Here is a 19,165-nt window from a genome sequence, read left to right on the forward strand (position 1 = left end):
TTTCTTGGCAGCTTTCAGTCTCAACCAACTACTCCACACTTTAAACTGCTTCAATGTTTATTCTGAGCCTCAGAGAACTTCTAAAATGTAAGTCTTCAGAAAAAAAAAAAAATATATATATATATATATAAAAGTCAGCCTTCCATAAGCAGCTTTTGGTTTTAACACACGAGACTGAGTCACGAGACAGATTCGTTTTTTGTTTTTGTTACAAGCTTCTTGTGTGCATCACTAATACTTCTTACTGATCACAAAACACCTTAGTGCTCAAATACAGGAGTTTTACAAATGAGATTTTAACTTTCCAGGAAATGAAAAAGGGTTTAAAACTTAAGAATTACGAGCATAAGTTCTCCGTTAAGGATGCTCTCACCCAACCATTCACCCTTGCAAATCCAAGTTTGTGTTTACTACAGCAATTAACACACACTGCAAAAGTATTAGTAAATTGAAAATCCAGATTCTTTCAAAGGTCTATATGAGGATAAAGAGTAAGTATGACCTATCTATAAGCCTCAGATAATAAGGACAAATGATTAGAAAAGTTTATCAATGTTCTGATGTGACCTCAGCCTCCACCCTCAGGAGTAAACACTTATGAGATGAGAGGAGATTAATTTTCTATTTAATCACATCTCTAGAAATAAGGGTGCATATTATGAACATTTCTTTTCCAAGCTTCTAAGCTAATATCAATACTGCGCTGTATACATATTTCATGAACTTCAAACTCTGTTATGATAATCAGTTTAGCAAATTAATACCTTAGAGAGAGATGTTTATGTACAAGAAAGCAGTGTGCCATGTTAGAGATGAGTTCCCAGAGGATAATTTCCAAAGTATCAGAAGAGGGAGGAGAATAAATATATGCATGAAAAGAAATCACCACTTACAATGGGGACAATTTTACTCTCCTCACTTTACTGCTTTGTCCAAAAACTTTGCATGACCATACCAGTAGTAGAAGAGTTTGCCTTAACTGTATGGTAGCTATGTTGAATGGTTAAATCAGTATGAATTTCTTCACATTCTAAAGAAACTTTGCAGTCCTGATCCTTCAATTAAACATCTTTGCTGAGGTTAGAACTGGCAGGTCACTATTCTAGCAGCACTAAAGCTAAAAAAAAAAATAGAGCATTTTCCCCTCCAACATCCCCAACAGGGACTTCCCACTTGGAGGTGGAAATCAGCTCAATCGTTTGGATACTGCCAACAGCTTCAGAAGAGGAAAGCCTATATATACACTTGGGTTGCCTGCTCCTCAGAGCACACAAAGGCCTACATATCATCCTGGATGTCACTCAACTCCTTCCTGGAAGTAATACCTGTAACTTCTCTTATCCATCTCAGAGTGGCCTCAGCTCGATCTGTAGTCAAGGACAGCTATTTTTTGATCAGGACACACAGAGAGCAAAGAAATCACAGCTTACTAAATGTAGATCCCTGCACTTCATTGGCTTTAATGAAGGACTCCACTGCTCCCACAGTAAAACCAGTAACTGATACTAAAAAAATGGCTCTAACCTGCCTTTAGAATTCAGCATGGTTCTGAACTGTGTCTCCTGTGCCCACACCCCTCTTTCCTCATACCAAAGCAGAAGGGATACTAAGGGCATAATTAATAGATCATCTGGTCCAGACTGGAGGGGGCAGCAGCAGTACTGTTGCCTGTCCCCAGACTAACCTGATGTATGCCTCGAGATGGGGGCAGCCTCTCTGACCCGCAAAGGAGGCAACTCACCAGTTCTACAGCACTGCTGAAAAAACAATACAAACAAATCCCACCACTAACCACAAAAAGTGCCACAGGGAAAATTGTACAGTGAAGAGATTCCCAGAGAACTGAGAGAACTGAAGCAGGTGGCGACCACCAAGTGTAACATCCTCCTCGGGGATGAACCTACAGGGCTGAGTAACTGCCAGCATTCCCTGGGAGAACTCTGCCCCTCTTCTGCTGTATCCTAACTGCTTCTGACAGCTCCAGCACACAAATCAGCAATGGCAGTGCCCCTTTCCAACAGCACCAGCAGGCAAAAGTCAACACCTCTTCCTAGTCTTTAGGCCTATTTAATTCACCTTCTCTAGGAGGACTGAAGCTGTCATTCAAACACCATATGACCAAAGAGAGAGCAAGAGCACATATGTACGTTTAAGGTCTGATACATATTGGCATACATTATATTTTTGCAAATGAGTAGCTTCAACAGAAATGCAACCACGAACATAACAAATAACTGTATTTTTAAACTCCCCTAATGAAAAAGCTGTCAAATGTCAAATATACCTGTAAACACGTTTGCTTACCTTCCGATAAATCATATGACACATAGCTACCCTCAGCTTCATGCCAGCCCGCTGTACATGGTAGAAGTATAAGTGGTGCATTATAGCTAGAATAAGTGTGCACACAGACAGAGCAGCTGCGTAGCAATATGCAAAATTCAAAGCTACCTCATCTGAGAGATCACAGTTTTCAAAATAATTAATAATTTTTCCCAAAAATATTGGCTGAATTGTTTTGAGGGTTTCCTGAAAGAAAAAGAAGGGAAAAAAGTATAAACAATTTGATATCATACCATGCTACCCAAGTTTGTAACCAGGCAAACAAGAGCCAAGTACTGCTGCAAGTCACATCCCGTATTATTTTATCTTTATTGCGCTCAAAAATGACAATTTTTATCATCACGTAATTCAAAAGAACTATGTTCCACATTAAAAATTAGCTGATTCTTTAAAAATTCTTTAAAAAGAACTCTCAATTGCCAATAGAAACTTATGTTATAAAAATGAGAACGCACTAAACTGATTATAGTGTGTCCTTTACAGCCATCTACGTATAACAAGAAAAACCCTTTTCTATTTCACACCCCACTCACATACATAAAACACTGCTGAGCCTTACAGTACAAGTCAAGGGCTTGTAACGTCTCAAAAATATTGCACTGAAATCAGCTCTTTGTTCCACATCCATAACCCTGCAGTTATGACTCAATTTTTTCATTCTCTATCCAACTATGGCTTTTTCACTTTTCTGAGAGTAACAGAGTTTTACTTTTCTGAGAGTACATGAACGTTACAGGTTCTATGAACAGCGCAGCATGAAGTCACCAGGATGTATCATGCAATCTAAGAGGCCAAGTTTCACATTGCTCTTAGCTAAGAAGTGTGTTGTATGACATTTTACTCCACTTACCTCAATCATTGTGAAAATTCCAAAAACTAAATAGGATTTCCAGTAACAAAGAATAATGGCTTTTGTCAAATGTGGCATTTTTCCTCTCTTCTTTGCTTTTTGCACCTCCTTATCCCAGTACCTGATAAACAGAACACAAACAAGATGGAGGGCAGAAGTAAAATCACAAGACAATTACCTGGAATAAAATACTTTCAGATATACAAACAGATTGCTGTAATCACTTTTTATACAACACAAAATTGATAGTCATGTTTTCTCATTCACATAAACACGTAGTGCCCATAGTATATTATAGGCCTATTTGTCCTTGTACAACCACAAACAATCCATCGCTGTTGGCTACTATTGCCTTTGACATACGTGCTGATGAGGAACCCTTTTTTTCTTCTTCTCTCAGTTCAGACAGACACTTAACTTAGTTAAGAGCCTAATACCATATGATCTCCGGACTATGGACTAAACTGAGGAAGCATAAGCACTGCACTTCCCAAGGGAGGCTGTGATGAACAACCCCTTCTCATGCCTGGATCTTTCTTTTTTTCTACCACATGCTTTGATGAGGACAAGCAGATACAGCACAAATGCAACTCTCTGCAGCAGTTTTGTCACCTAACACTCCACATGTCTCTCTGAAGGCAAGGATTACAGCAGCAGAGTGGCAAAGACCTCTGCATTAACACGTGTCTACCCACAAGGAGGGAACAATCTGTTCACATTAAAATCAAAGACAGTAACAACAAGCACAATTTTAAGAAGAAAGTATCACAACTTAAGCAGACTTCTTAAAGCATGCTGTTACCAGACAGGTTTCTTCTGGAGGCCAGACCCTCTGACCTTGTTAGTTTGAGAGCTGAAATGATTCTAAGGCATGAAAGCCAAATTATTTTGCAACACAGCACACAAGTTTGAGGCATACACTATGGATAATAAAACTTTCTTTTTTTTTAACCCCCTTGAAGGGTTACAGAGTTATTGTCTAAATACTTCGGAATCAAAATTGAAACTGTGTAGATTCCGTTGTGTTTGCTGGCCCAAAAGAAAAGGCTACTTCCTTAGGTGGCTATTTATGAATTACATTGTGTGCTTCTTGGCCAGGTACATTACAGAATTAAAAACCACTCTTCTTTTTTTTTTTTTTTTGGCATGCTGTATTTTCTACCATTTCCTGACTCATGGAAAGTGTGTGCTTTTACTGTAAGAATCACTGGAAAGAGTCCATCTTCCTCCACAGCTAACTCCTTGAACTTCAAGACACAGCCGTGGAACTTGGCAAAGCTCTCCAGCTACAGAGATGTTAAAAGCTGCACTCCTGTGAGGTTATCACCTACTCTTTTTCTTCAGTTAACTCATCCAGAGCAGGATGATGCATGACCTGTCATAATCATTCATTCCCAGATTCTTTTTACTTGTTGAAGAGTCTCTCACCCCAACCAAACTATCAGGAAACTTGATTTGCTTTACCTTCAGTGTAAAGGCAAGAAATTCCCTAATACAGAGGCCACCTTTCACCAGGAGACACCACTTCCTCCAATTATATTTAACAAAAGATTATTTGAGGACAAATATGTTAGCTATTGCAAGTTTCAAGACAATCAGCAAACTGTTATTCTTGGAAGATATTTCACTATTAAAAAAGAGAGAGATCTTCCTGGGTTCATAACAACATGACTGGGACACCGTCCATGAAAGAGTATTTATAACAAACTAAAAACACCTCCTAGACACAAGCTTTCAGATGTCCAAGGCATCCTATCCACCTCACTAAAGAGGGGCATATTTTCAACACACATACATTTATATACACACATACATAAAGGGTAGACAGCTGTCACTTAGTTCAGTTTGTGCTCAAAGACAAAAACAACAAAGAAAAAAACCTATGATTTTCCCCCACTTTCATAGAGAGAAATTTCAAAAGTTTCCACAGTTATTGTGCCCATGGACAGAAGGCTCACATTAATTTATTACGGATTACGGCAGTAACAGCTGATGAAAAGTCTTCTTTTCCAAGCATCCTGCGAAGTGTCAGATTAATTATAAATGACATAACTGAAAGACTCTAATGCATTTTCATTACGTGTAACTTGAAAAAACATTAAAATGCTTCCATGGTAAACAAGTTCTAAATATTGCCGTTAGTTCTTCAGCATTTTTGAATGCAGACCTTGTTAAACTTTACAACCACCTCTTCTAATTTTAGTACAGAAATAAAACTCTTGCTTTCACCAGCAGAAACTCAATAAAAGGGAACAGTTATTTTCCTCCTTACCACTGTAATTCTTCTCCAAGCTTCTCTGAGGAATCTTCTGGCAGCACTTTATACATATCATCTTCTTCAAGCTTCCGTTTATGGCCAATGATAAATATGGGATTCAACCACCTATTTACATACAAATTATTAATAAACTGATCAGCAAACCAAGAGTAGTTTCTTTACATATTCTTTTACCCCTTTCCTACCTCCTCTTCTTCTGCATCACCCAACATCCATGTTTTACTGCACTTTTCTCTTACCTAGGAATTAAGTCACCTCCTTTTCACAAATGGGAAAATGTTTTCCATCTCCTAAAGCTGTTTATGCCTATAGCACCCTATTTGACAGCCAGTACAATTCTTCTTGGCCTTAAGGCAACTGTTTTCTTACAGTGTTTCCTTATGTTTAAGGAAAATTAGCATTCCTTTAAATATTCAAGAAAAAAAAACAGAACCTAATCCAACTATTAAAATATTGAGAGTTGTAAATAAAATAGTGATACACATTAAAAGACATTTTTGTAACTAGCATGACTATTAATTTACATGAGGAAAAAAACTAACTGCTGCTCAACTGCCATCTTGACAGTCATTAGGTCAGCAACTTAAAGACAACTACTCATGTAAAAATAATGGATTTTTACATTTCCTTACTCATGGGAAATAATGGATTATTATTAGAAGTGATATTAGCCATGTTTGGAAGAGTGTGTAGGTTCCAAAAAGGAAAATGTTGTCTAACAGCTCAGTTTCCTTAGTGGACAGATTTTTAAAAGCTCAGTATTTTTATGAGAGTGCTTTGAAGACAAACTGTAATGATGCTACTGTAGATTTGCTGGAAGATGCAGTATTTTGATAGGTCAAATAATACTGTCAGACTAGCTTTTATGCATCTAGATCCTTCTTCAAGCCTGAAACACAGGTCAAGAACATCCAGTTTCAGTTGCACTCAACAAAGCAGATGGATGCATGGCAGAAAGCACAAAACTGACCAAGCTGCTCACGAGATGGAACAAAAGAGAATGACATCTCTGTCAAGTGGGATCAACTCATTAGGGAACTTGCAGTTTGCCGCTTAGTCTGTCTCTCTACCAAATCCATAATGGGCTGGTTTCCAGGAGAAATGTAGATTTGGGTGTCAGGCCTGTTTACTGAAAGTACATTCTCAGCTGGTCAACATGATCAGAACCAAGAGGTCAGGAATGGACCTGTTTAGGGAAAGATATTCTAGCACTCACCACAAGGTGTTTGTGCAATTTCAGTTGCCTGTGAAAGCTCATAACTGCTGTTTAATATCTGATGCTTAATTATCCCCTGACTCCATCAACATAATTTTTAAAAGAGCACCTGGTGCACTAGGTGAAGTGTATTATTTTCTGGAAAGCCTACATGTGAGAATTCAAAACCGGGATGGTTTACAATGAGGACATTTCTTTATTCACAACCACAACAGTGGTTATGAATACTCATCAACTAGCTTTGCATTTCTTGCTCAGGCATGTTCCAATTACATTTTGTGTATACTGGCTTATAAAAAGTTTGTTGATTAGTTCTGGGGTGGAGGGGCAGGCTGAATCCTAGAAGAGGAGGCTCAGAGAGTTTCTCTGAAGACAGAACTGTTGCATAAACCTTTCTCACAGTCTCCATGGCACAACCGCTTATAACAAATGGGATTTGATAGTGTTTTTCCTTCACTGATTAGCATGTTAACACAGTGTTTGTGTGACTCATTCAAAGATTAAGAGTCTATCCTTAGAGTAGCATCTTTGATGCCTAACAGCCCTTTTTAAACTCTTGGAGTGAGTACTAAAGATTTGCGTATGTGAGCTGTTAAATCCTAAATGTATGTTAAAGGCACAGTTAGAAACAGAAAGTACTTGTCAGACAAGTCTGGTGCTTGGACTGTACGGTCAAATAGCACCAGGGCCCAAACAGCTGCCACAATTGCAGGTCCTGACAAAGTCTCTCAAAGACCAACAGCTCCAACCAGCAGAAGAGCTTCTGCCCAGTTAGACACAATGACTCTGCTCCGCTGAAATACTTCTTCAGCCACAGTTCCTGCAGCCAACCACAGGTAGAAAGTAGACATGGTGCAAATAACCTCAAGGCCATTCAAACAATTTCTGCCTGCTGGACAAAAGAGGTCCTGTGTGCTCCAGGACAGACAGTTATGGGAAAGATCTATAGACTTCAGTGGACTCATGTGGCTGATACCAAGTGTTCCTCCTCTTGCAACATCAATATTAAAGAGTTACTCCATAAACAAGTCACAGGTGTGTCTGACAGAGAAGAATAGAGACCAAGTTCTCCTCCCCAACTCCTTTACCATGAAAATCAGGATGAGGCAGCTCCTTCAGGAAAATATAGGCATAAATCCTTCTCACATCTATAGAAACGGTTACAAGATTACACCAGCTAATGTTGCCAGAGTGGTGAAAACAAAAATCGTTGACATTTAACAAGGAGCATAAATATTTATTACAGAATCACAAAATGGGTGGGGTTCGTTAGAAGGGACCTCTCTAACTTATCTGGTCCAACCCCCCTGCTCAAACAGGGCCACCTAGAGCTGGCCACCCAGGACCAAGTCCACACAGCTTTTGAGTATGACCAAGGATGGAGGCTCCACAACCTCCCTTGGCAACCTGTGCCAGTGCTCGCTCACACTCGCAGTGAAAAAGTATTTCCTGATGTTCAGAGGGAACCTCCTGTGTTTCAGGTTGTGCCCATTGCCTCTTGAACTGCCACTGGGCACTACTAAAAAGAGCTTTCCTCTGCCCATCTTGCACCCTCCCTTCAGGTATTTAAATACATTGATGAGATCCCCCTGATCCTCTTCTTCTCCAGGCTGAACAGTCCCAGTTCTCCCAGCTTTTCCTCATAGGAGAGATGCTCCAGTCCCTGCATCATACTTTGACTCTCTCAAGTATGTCATGTCTCTCTTGTACTGGGGAGCCCAGAACTGTGTGGCCTCATCAGTGCTGAATTGTGCTGTCCATTACTGGCATGTAGGAGAATGCACAGAGGAGAATAAGACACTTAAAAATACATTTTAGCATACACTTTGAAGAAACAAACCAATGCTCTTAATATTACTCAGTAGAACACCATTCCTTTACTTTCGCTTTTCAAAAAAACAAAACTGAGCCACAAGAGGAACAATGCTTCTGTTGAGCGCAACTGCTCCTAATACCAGTTTTAAACAGCACTGCCGCCAACAGCAGCAGGAAGTGCTGACCACAGCCATAGTGTAGTCCATGTGCAAAGCAAGAAGGTGGAAGCCAACTGAATGGCCTCAAGTCTACAGAATTCCTAGAATAATCTAACCCTTTGGCCTTGACTCTCTAAAATATTTACTGATAATTTACCCACTTCCATTGAGATCTTACAATTTGTACCAAATTCCTTCTGTCCCCTCATCTCCACACCAATTAAGCACTGTACGTACCATGAGATTGATTTTCCAAATGAAGTAGTAGGTGGAGATAACAGTGCAGGGTAAAAACTGACAAATATCTGAAGGTTTTCAGACTATTAATTCCAGTGAGACCTAGTGCAAATTCAGGGCTTCTCACATTTTTCCATTAGTTTAATCCATAATTTTGAAAACAGTAATACATTGCACTATAACCCCTATGTTAATATTAAAGAAGGCAAGGAATGTAGATTATGCAGAGAACCATAGTAATTAATTTTGTGACTCATTTATTATAATGGACACCATGGCGAAGACTCAGCACAAGTCCATACGTTTCTGCAGGGGTGAGGGGGGGGGAATCAAAAAGAACCAATAATAATCACCCATTGTTGAGCTTTCTGACTACTCTCCCCCAAAACACCCATCTTCAAGAGTACTACTACTATGGAGGTCTTGAGAGTACAAAAGCTTTTAACAGCATGTTGTGTTACTGTAGACTATACAAAAAGATCTTTAGAAGGTGGTTAAAAAGTTTTCTTTTGAAATTGCACTTAATCCTTGAAGAGCTTTTAGTCCAAGAACGAGGTCTTCTATCTGTCCATTGCAAATTCTTAGTAAGGCAAGAGCATCTCAAGTTTCACATCTCACTGATGCACGCTGAACTTCACACCAGTAGGTCTGCTTTCAGACAGAAGACTTAGCAAATGGTCATATTCAGTCACTAAAGTGAACAATTTCCACCAGGATGCTACATCTAGATTACACCCAGTGGAATTCTCTGCACTTAGAGCAGAATTGAGACCAACCTATTTCACACAGTCTGCTGTTACTGGAGTCACTCCTAACAAGCAAACGAACCAAGCCCTTCTCTTGCCTTAAGGCTCAGTTAAATTAAAGAGTGCTGTAAGAGGACTGTTAAAGGAAGCCAGCAAGTAACACAATTGTCTACATAAAGAATATCCCTGAAACCTCAACTTATCCATGAAGTAAGACTACTTGTTAGAGTGGTCTTTTGTCCAAACAGACATCAGATAACACTGATCTCTTCAAGGGGGAGGTGGGGGAGGAAGCCCACATGAAAAGTAGAACTTGCTATGAACACAAAACCTGTGCAAGCTTCATTATTCTTTAATAAAAAAGCTAAAACAATAAACAAAATTAAAGATGACATAGAGAAATTGAGAGAATATATTGACAGCGATGCAAACTACTCCTCTTATCCCAATGACAGGGTATAAAACAGACTTGCTAGCAATCTTTTGCCTGAAGAAAAACAACATGACGGAGAGGAAAGACTCACAACTCAGTCCCACATTTCCATGTTTCCCTCTGAAGAAGCTGTTCAACCCAAATAAAAATGGGACCGATTAGCCAGTGTCTTCTCTTTTCCCAGGTATCTTCGTGTTTGCTAAGAATTTTGCATGATTATTTGGTTCTTTACACATCACCTCATTTTAGACACTCTTTCAAAACACAGGGTTCACCTGATGCTTTTCAAAGAGCTTAGCCCGTATTTTTCATAGCACAAACTACACATAAAAATCTGAGTACCTGGGAGAATCCTGAGTACCTTCTGTTCTACTTGGGAATGCCTCTGCTCTATCAAGATGATTAGCTGATCAAAGACATCAGTTTGGAAAGAAGCCCAGAATTAGTCCCTGTTACTGCCAGAATATTGATGTCACTAGGAATACATTAAAAAACAAATTTAAAATATCCCCCTGTAACCTGGTGCAAACCCAAGAGACAGCCAGCTGCAAAACTCACTGCTCTGACCCCAAAAAGCTTTTCACCTTTACAGCAGTACCTTAGGCACTGATAAAAAAGGAAAGTGATTCATTTCTGAACCAGCAGATACACAAAGACCACAATATAAACATTCACTTCCTGCAGTTCCTTACTCCTGGATTACACACCCTGTAATATTACAACACAGTCAACCAGCCACAATTTACGTAGTTGTTCAGGAAAGTGCAATTTTTTACCAGCTGCAATTAGAGCAACTCCATAAGAATTTCAGAACCACACTAAGATCTTCAGAAAAAGCTCAGTGTTTCCATACCCTTGTAAGAGAAATGAGACATCAAGGGGAGGTCTCAAGTCACCCCCTTCCTCACAGAGATAGCATGTGGGAGACTCACGCCCTATCCGAAAGGCACAGTCATTATGCAATCAGGACAGTCACGCTACTCTGTTTCATACATGAAATACAACTTCCTAAATGAGAAAACTTTGAAATCAGGTTTCCTAGTAACCCAAATGAATTTCTTTTCAGCCAATATACATTACACATAAGTTCATTAAACTAAAAGCAGTGTCCAGCTGAACTGTTTCATTAACCCAGGGACAGGACCTGCTGCACCTCTGGATTTATATCACATTCTGCTTGCAAATGCTCAAAAAAGCACCATTCTTGCACTGCAGAGCAGGCTTGCAGAGCTTTCCAGAAATGCAGGCATATATTGCAAGTTTGAGAAAGTTTGTCACAGAACATCAGCCAAGACGCAAATTTGGAATTATGTCACAAAGCTGACACAAATAAAAAAACATCCCAAGATCAAAGGATGTGTTTGTTGGGCAGACAGAGACCCACTAGCTTCCATGGCCCTGACCAGCCACACAACAGTATCACCATAGTCAGTCACGTACACATTTCAGTACCTTCCACTGCACAAGTGCAAAATGTTGCTCTCACCAGTTTCCCAAAAGCCTTTGCTTTATCACAGGCTAAGTCAGAAAAATCAATCTACATGGGCTACTTTTCTAATTAGAAAATCGTTTCTTTTTGCCCTTCTTTATTTGTAATTGTAGACACAAGTTTAACTTCTGGGTAATTTTACAGCACCCAGACGAAGCCACATCCTTTATACTCTCATCAACTAATTCCTTAAGGAAGTAGCTTAAGAACTCCATTTTCCCCATCCCTCTCTTAAGCCTATTTGTACATTACATTACAAGCATCATCATTCAATTTGCAGGTATTTCTCAACAGTTGCACAGGAGAGTCTTTCTTTACTCAAATTCCTCTACTGGGATTTCATTTCTCTAAGCAGCTTGGAAGCACTACTTTAACTATTAATCTGCAGAGTAACACATATTTTGTTCTCTTTCATCACCTACTTTGGAGTTTGTTTGTTAGATTTATTTATTTTTTTTAATAAATGGGGTTTCCTCATGGGACCTTTTGATTATAAATCCATATCGATTATCCTCCATGGCTTACTTCAGCTGTCCACCTGCTTTGTTGTACTGCTCATTACCCACCTTCGTGACATGAAGTTCTACACCAGCAGTGCAAATCCAACATTGCTGTGTACTTGCTTTCAGTCCATGGGAGCACTGCTGGGGGGGGATGTAGAGATAGAAGGAAACACACTGACAGTCTCCAGTGTTATTTTGCAAACAATCATAATTATCACTACAATAGTTTGTAATCATCATGTCATTATTTTTTTAAAACCCATCTGTGTTTCACGCTCACTCACTCTCTTCAGTAAGCTGTCTTTTCCCATGTCCCTTATCAGCACAGTCACCTACAACTAATAAACAGCACCAGCTCTGGTATTTCTTGAGATGTTTTTCAATTGGTGCTTTTGTTGCAACTTCCCTCCTTGGCTTACTGCAGCTTAAACAGTAGATTTTCTCATTGCTTACAGTAAGAAAAAATAGGAATACAATGAAATTACTTCAAAGCCATGTTAACTCAAAAACACCCTTCAGGCTTCCAGTTGCAATGCCAGACTGTATTAACCTTTGATACTCAGCTTCATCTCGCCTTCTGGGCTGGTGCTTTTTCACAACATGGGGTAAGCAACTAAGTTGCTGAACATCCACTTTCTGGTGCTGACAGTAACTCAATTGGTACTTAACTGCATTTACTGCAAGCTATTTTCATGCTGTTCAGCTACCCTGCATCAGCCAGGTATGAGATACTTCATTACTCTAATGTACTTCCGGATGTTCCAGATGGCAAGAAAAAGTACAAACAGAGCAAGGAAAGAGGAAAGGGGGAAAAAAAGCAGATACTACTGAAACAACTGAGCCAGAGTAGGCAGATGCTTCATCCTTTGAAAAATGCACCTAAAAACTGTTACAGCTTCCATACATGTTTAATAGCAAAAAGCAACAACCAACAAGAAAAAGGCTCAGACCCTGAAACCAGAGTTATGCAGAAAGTTTAGTTCAGCATAATGGTCTCAGATTTCAATATCTAAAAGAAAATACAACTACTAAAACCTAAGGGTAGCAATTTCTGTATTAACTTCCTTTCTGATAAGTAATGGGAGATTTAAAATCACCTGTGAACTCACACTGGTATTAAAAGTGGTCTAGAATCAGAGATACAAAAAACAACCCCCAAAACCCAGACGACTGGTCTTTTTAAGCTTCTGTTCCCAGAATCTAATCGTGTTACCTCCTTCTCCACTCTACTTAAAGCCTTGAACAATTTTCTAGAAGTGGGGACAAAAAAAGATTTCTGGAAAAAAGGGAAAAAACCCCAATGCACAACATACTCCTAATTTTTAAATTTTGCAAGAATTAAGAGGGACATTTCTTCTCCTAAATGCTACACCATGCTTTACTTAGGGCATTCCAAAGGCAAACAGGTTTGGTGTTGTACCCAAAACAGCTGATCAGATTGTGTATCTGAGCACAGATATTTACTGTGGATAGCAAGTGCTAACATTATGAGTTTATACACACCTACTGTACATGATATAATCTATTTAGCACTCTTTACCCACGTATTTTAACGTCACTAGCTCATAAACAATGATTTTCAACAGTGTCTTCTTCTGCATAATACAGCTACCTTGCAATTAAACAAGCAAAACTTACAAATAAAAAACATCTCAGTTCAAGAGATTGAATGATTCAAATTTTAGTATAGGATACTAAGTATCTGACAAATGAGCAAACAAGGCATCATCTTTAAACAAAGTTGTATGATGATCCTCAGTCTTTTTTCAATCGAGAAAAAGTGCCATTTCATTCTTTAGGTATTGAAAATGTGTTTTCTGTTTACCTATACTGAAGATGCTTACATATTTCTTTAGAGTTTCTTACAGTACCACAACCGTCCTGCACCAGTAAGTCAATAGAGATCTTTACAAAGTGTCATATGTTCAGAGTCACCACCATCACCAGTTTCAGAGAACTGGTGGGATGGCAAATTGCAATGTCTGATGCTACTGATATATGCATTTGCTACCTGAAGAACATGTAACACCAAAAATCTCACAGGCAAATCTATTCACTGACAAAGTAAGGCACGTGGATAAGTTTTAACGGTGGCACTGCTGGACTCAGGCTGGAACTTCCAAGCAACGTGAATAATTCTCTCCCTAACTTCATTCGGTGAAAGGCAAGACATGCTTTTGAAGAGAGAAACACTACAGGACTAAAATGCAGGTGATACTTTGGCTTACTCAGAAGCCCAGCTAAATCAGTCAGTGGCCCTTCTGGTTCTAAGCTATACAGTGAGAGAGGAGGAAGAAGTTAAGGGAAGTATGCAGTTCTGCTACACAGGAGGTATGTGACATGACTGCATTTGGTCAGACAGCTACGTACTGCGCTGCCATCACTGAAAATCCCTGGAATCGTATGCCTGTGCTTACCTCATTCAGTTCACATTTCAATCCAAAGGTAAAGATTTTTTTCACTCTTCTCCCACTACACTCCAAGTCAGAGATGTGAAGAATACTTAGTGCTTTTGTCATTTCCCTAAAACACATGCTTAGTAAGCCAAGAACAACGCTGTCTGACACCAACAGGTAATGATAAACCAATCGTTTCTTCCTTGGGATCATTAACTGCATGGATGCCTTGGGGTAAGTTTTCAGTTCACGTTTTAATGCGGCTACTTTAATGGCAGTTGCCACATGTCAAGTGATGATGTAAAAGGCACCCAGCTTCAGGATGCTGATAGTATTCAGTGCTCCAAAGGAGCCAAGCACATGCCATAGTCACAGCAAGTCTGTGATGGGTAAGTAATTATTATTAAAAAAAAATATAATGTCTGAAATATAGCAGGACTTTAATTTCTTTTCCTGAGCAAAACCACTGGATACCCTTTCCAGGGTGTTCAAGCTTGTCCTCCTTCTCATGTTATTAACAGGCCAAAAGTCTTCTAAAAATTTAATTACAGCCCATGTTTTGTAACTCTCCACGGAAGTGGACTTGAAGCCTGAACAACAGAGTGCATAAAAATTCAACTGCTGTATGGTTAGAGTACCTCTGATAACCCAAGGGAGCAAATGCTATAAGCAAATAAAAATACAACTGCTACTTAATGAACAAGCAAAATCAAAGATGTGTTAATGTTTAAAAAATATAAATACTTTTATTATTGATTTAGTAGTATAGTTATTAATACTCCCCCATCACCATCCCCAGCAGAAAAAAAATGTGAAAATGCTGTTCTCAACAAAAAGTATAGAGTATTTTTGGAGTATTTGGAGCTTTTTGCACTCAAAACACTTTCTACAACAGAATAACTGTCTGAACATGAAAAACACTGGATCGAATTCTTCTCTTTCTTGGACATACCTAAAAAAAAAAAAAGAAAATACTCCTATGCACCCTTCAAAGCCTCATTCTTACCAGCAAGCTGAGCCAGCAATAAAAAAGTAAAATATATTAAAAAACTAAAAAAAAACAACCCACAACAAAATATAGGTTAAGTAAACCAGAAATATACCCCAGCTCTGCTAACTTTATAACTGAACTACTATCCCAAGCTTAAAAACGTCTGGTGAGCATGGGAACTTATTACAGTAACTACTGACCTTCAGAGTCATATCTGGAATATCCAGAACAACAATCTGAGCTTGATAATCCTGCATTAATACAGACAACTCAGTGTGATACAGGGAAAACAATATTTTGAGACTGCCCTGATCTTCATATTACCATCAGAAATAGCTTTTTATTCTTGAGACATGCAGACTAATATTATGCAAGGGATGCATTATAAAAATAACAATATTCACACACAATCCAGATGCTCCTCTTTCCCATGAATGTACTACTAGAGCGTTTAATGTTCATCAAGCTCATACTTGTCAAAGTCACAACCCAAAAGCAAGAAGACAAGCTTTGAACAATGGGAGAAGAATGTGTCTTCAGCCTACACACTCATTACCTTCGTTTTATAATTCAATGAAAACATGACTTCTTTTCTTCTGTGAGCTTGATCCTGTTTCTGCCAGGCAATAACTTTAGCTTTCCTTCTGCACCACTGGCAACAAATGAGAGTGTGCTTTCTTACAATGGCGAAATTGCACTTCTGAAGCAGAATATAAATAAACGCAAGAACCCTTGCCTAGCTACCTGCAATGCCCTACTTTCTACCCTCATTAATAACAAGCAGCCAACACCTGGGATTTGGGAGAGCAGAGCAGGCACACTTAAGCAACCACATGGTGGTTGTGGCTAGTGCCAGGCCAGCCTTCCTCAAGCACTGTTTTTCCAGTTCTCCAGAAAAAAAAATTTTTGAACATCCTGTGTGAGATAGCAGTTAAAATGAAGCAGCACCAAAGCAGTACTCATACCGCTGTCAGATGCTATATACTTTGGAGAAATTAAGAGCAATTCCTGAAGGTATCCCTAAAGTGAGATTTATAGCTCATGCAGGGTGTTTCAATGCTTCCTTGATTTTATATAAAACAGTGTCAACCTGCAGAAAAGTGACAGCCTCTGCTTACTCAATTTTAGCCACTTCAGACAACACTTCAGCTGAAACTTTCATTAAGAAAATACTAATGCTTTCTGGCTAGTAAACATCAAGGATATACAGGTATTCTTAATTTTGACATGCAACACAGGTAAAAGAGATTTTAAAAGGGTTTTTCTACTCTCATGAATTATACAGCTGTGAAAGCCTGAAACCAGTACATAGAGCATTTTAAAGGTTTTCATACCCCACTAAACTCTTTTTCAAAGCACAAGCCCTAAAGTTACAGACTACCATTCGACTGCAAGTCACAGTCAATCTCTGGACTTTCAGCAGGCCTGTCATCCTGCAAGCACAGACTTCCACCTACCCTCCCCTTTGCCCAGTGAGAACATACAAACATGTCTGGAGTAAAAGGAACCTCTCAGGTGCCCACCTAAAAAGTGGGAATTTTAAGGTACTTTGTTGTTGCTGTTGAACACTTCACTGCGAAACATACAGACTGATAGAGAAGGACTAAAAAATGATGATATAATCAGTCAGAAAACTAGCTATGAGCACTGCACACCTCCTTTTTCGCTTCCAGCTGGGCTGTTTCTGGCAAAACAACCAGTACCACCACAAGATTCCAGCAAAGGAAAGGGTACTGAATAGAAGGAGCATTGGAATGCTACATGGCAAACTGAGGTTCATCCCATCCCCTTCTGCCTAGGATTCCTAGCAAAGCTATTTCCAACACTGTCACCCCAGCATCAAAGAAGAAACTACAAGTCAAAATACTGAACACAGAGTTCTGCACAAACCTACAACTTCCTTTCCCCCCCCCCTCCCCTTTCTGCACAGAGCACCTCTAAGGACATCTTCACGACTGAAAATGTATTTAGCTAAAATTTAGCTTTTAAAATCTCCCTGCCTTTCAAAAGGGATTTCTGCACCTGCTCTGAGTTACTTATAGGATCAAAGTGGTTTTCACTTGTGTTTCAGAGGCTTGCAAGAGCCCCAGGTGCCATGCACCTCTTCCATCTTCCTCTACCACAGAGCACAGCATGACCCTGACTCCTGCTAATGTAGGTGATGCAGAATCAACACTGCCTCTGTAACTGCTCTCTTCCAAAGAGGATCTGCTAAGACTGACAAGCTCGAAGTTCTCCCATTTCACTTTGCACCTCTTTTCCAGTTATATTTCTAAGCAACTACACTGTTGAGCTGTTAATTCTCCACTGCTCTGAGTTATACATACCCATGCCAAGGTCTCCACTAAGAAGAGCACAAGCACTAACTTTGGACTAGCAGTCATCTGGTCTCATGGAAGTTTGTGGAGCACTTCTGCAGACCCTGCCTTCGCTCTGCTACGCCCCAAGCCTCTCTAGAGCCAAGGCAGCAGACTGACTGCAGCTGAAGTGGGGATGGGAGCAGCGAGGCTGCTGCCCCACCATTCCTTACACCGGGAAACTCCCACGCCGCTATTCAGCTCAGAAACCACCTCATTCAAGCGGGGGAAAGCCCCACACGGAAATCAAGATCAGCAAACTCTGACGAGATGAGCAATACCTGGCCGCGATCCGTTATGAAAGCGGGGAAGAGGAGCAGTGCCAGGGAGCAGCCCTGCACCCCCTACCCGGCCGGGGAGACCCGGGCAAGGAGGCGGAGAGCGGCGAAGGACGCTCCCGCAGCTCCCCAGGGAATCGAACACGTGCTGCAGCGGGGCGCCCGGGCCGCCCGAGGCGGGCAGGCCGCGGGCTGCGCTGTCCCCTCACTGCCGCCGGGGATTACCGCCCGCCGTGGGCTGCCGGCTTCACCTCAGGAGACTTCGCCGCGCTCCAGCAGCCACCTGCGTGCGAGCGGCTGCCGGCAGGCACGGCTGCCCCGCCGGCACCGAGCCGCGACTGCACAGTCACTACCGGCAGCCGGCACTACCCGCGCCGGCAGACACCTCCCATCCCCCAGCCCGCCGCCGGGGCGCCCGGACCCTCCCGAGCTGCCCTCACCCGAAGCTCAGCACATACACCCCGTCCCCGCGGGCTGGGCCCCGCAGCCGAGCGACCAGGTGAAGTGAGGTGAAGTGAGGTGAAGTGAGCCGAGCGGCGCTAAGCCTCGGCACGGCACCGCCGCCTTCCCCCCGCCTTAGACCGGGCGCTCACCAGAAGAAGAGCCGGGAGCAGAGGTTGGCATCCCGCAGCGGGTTGGGCTTCTCCTCGCGTGGCACCGCTTCCATGCCGCCCGCCGCGCCAACCCGCCCCGGCGAGGGCGCAGGACCAGAAGCGACTTCCCACCGCGGCAGCCCCCGCCGCTGTGCCGCCGGCCGGCGCTGTTTCCGGGAGCTCTGGCACCCCCGCCTCGGCCCTCCCTCCGCCGCAGGACGCCTCCTGCCGGCCCGGCTCGCCCGCGGCTCCCGCCGCAGCGCGGAGCTGAGGCGCCGGGCAGCCCCGGAGGCCGCGCCCGGCCGGCACCGCCCCTGAGACCAGCCGGGTTTCCACCGGCGGGGGACGAGGGCCGCAGCGGCGCCGGGCGGTGTGGGGGCAGCTCAGCGTGGTGCCAGCCTCAGGCCGAGGGTACGCCGCTCTTCGGCCCCTGCTTTCTCGCCTCTGTCTGTGTCCTTTCCAGGTGGAATGCATCTCCTCAA

At 41.6% G+C, this 19,165-nt stretch overlaps 1 protein-coding gene across 1 annotated transcript in view; it reads right to left on the bottom strand.

Moving 5' to 3' along the window:
- ABCC4 (ATP binding cassette subfamily C member 4 (PEL blood group)) overlaps window positions 1-18,830 on the bottom strand; it is a 151,630-nt gene extending 132,800 nt beyond the window's left edge. The window contains exons 1-4 of the mRNA XM_034072049.1: window positions 18,684-18,830; window positions 5,466-5,576; window positions 3,194-3,314; window positions 2,305-2,529 (exon numbers count right to left, since the gene is read on the bottom strand). Of these exons, the coding sequence (XP_033927940.1) occupies window positions 2,305-2,529; window positions 3,194-3,314; window positions 5,466-5,576; window positions 18,684-18,757 (531 nt within the window). The 5' untranslated portion in view covers window positions 18,758-18,830. The remainder of the gene's footprint in view (window positions 1-2,304; window positions 2,530-3,193; window positions 3,315-5,465; window positions 5,577-18,683) is intronic.
- Window positions 18,831-19,165: the final 335 nt, after the last annotated feature.

The sequence above is a fragment of the Melopsittacus undulatus genome, chromosome 2 (assembly GCF_012275295.1).
Source record: "Melopsittacus undulatus isolate bMelUnd1 chromosome 2, bMelUnd1.mat.Z, whole genome shotgun sequence".
Lineage (NCBI taxonomy): Eukaryota > Metazoa > Chordata > Aves > Psittaciformes > Psittaculidae > Melopsittacus > Melopsittacus undulatus.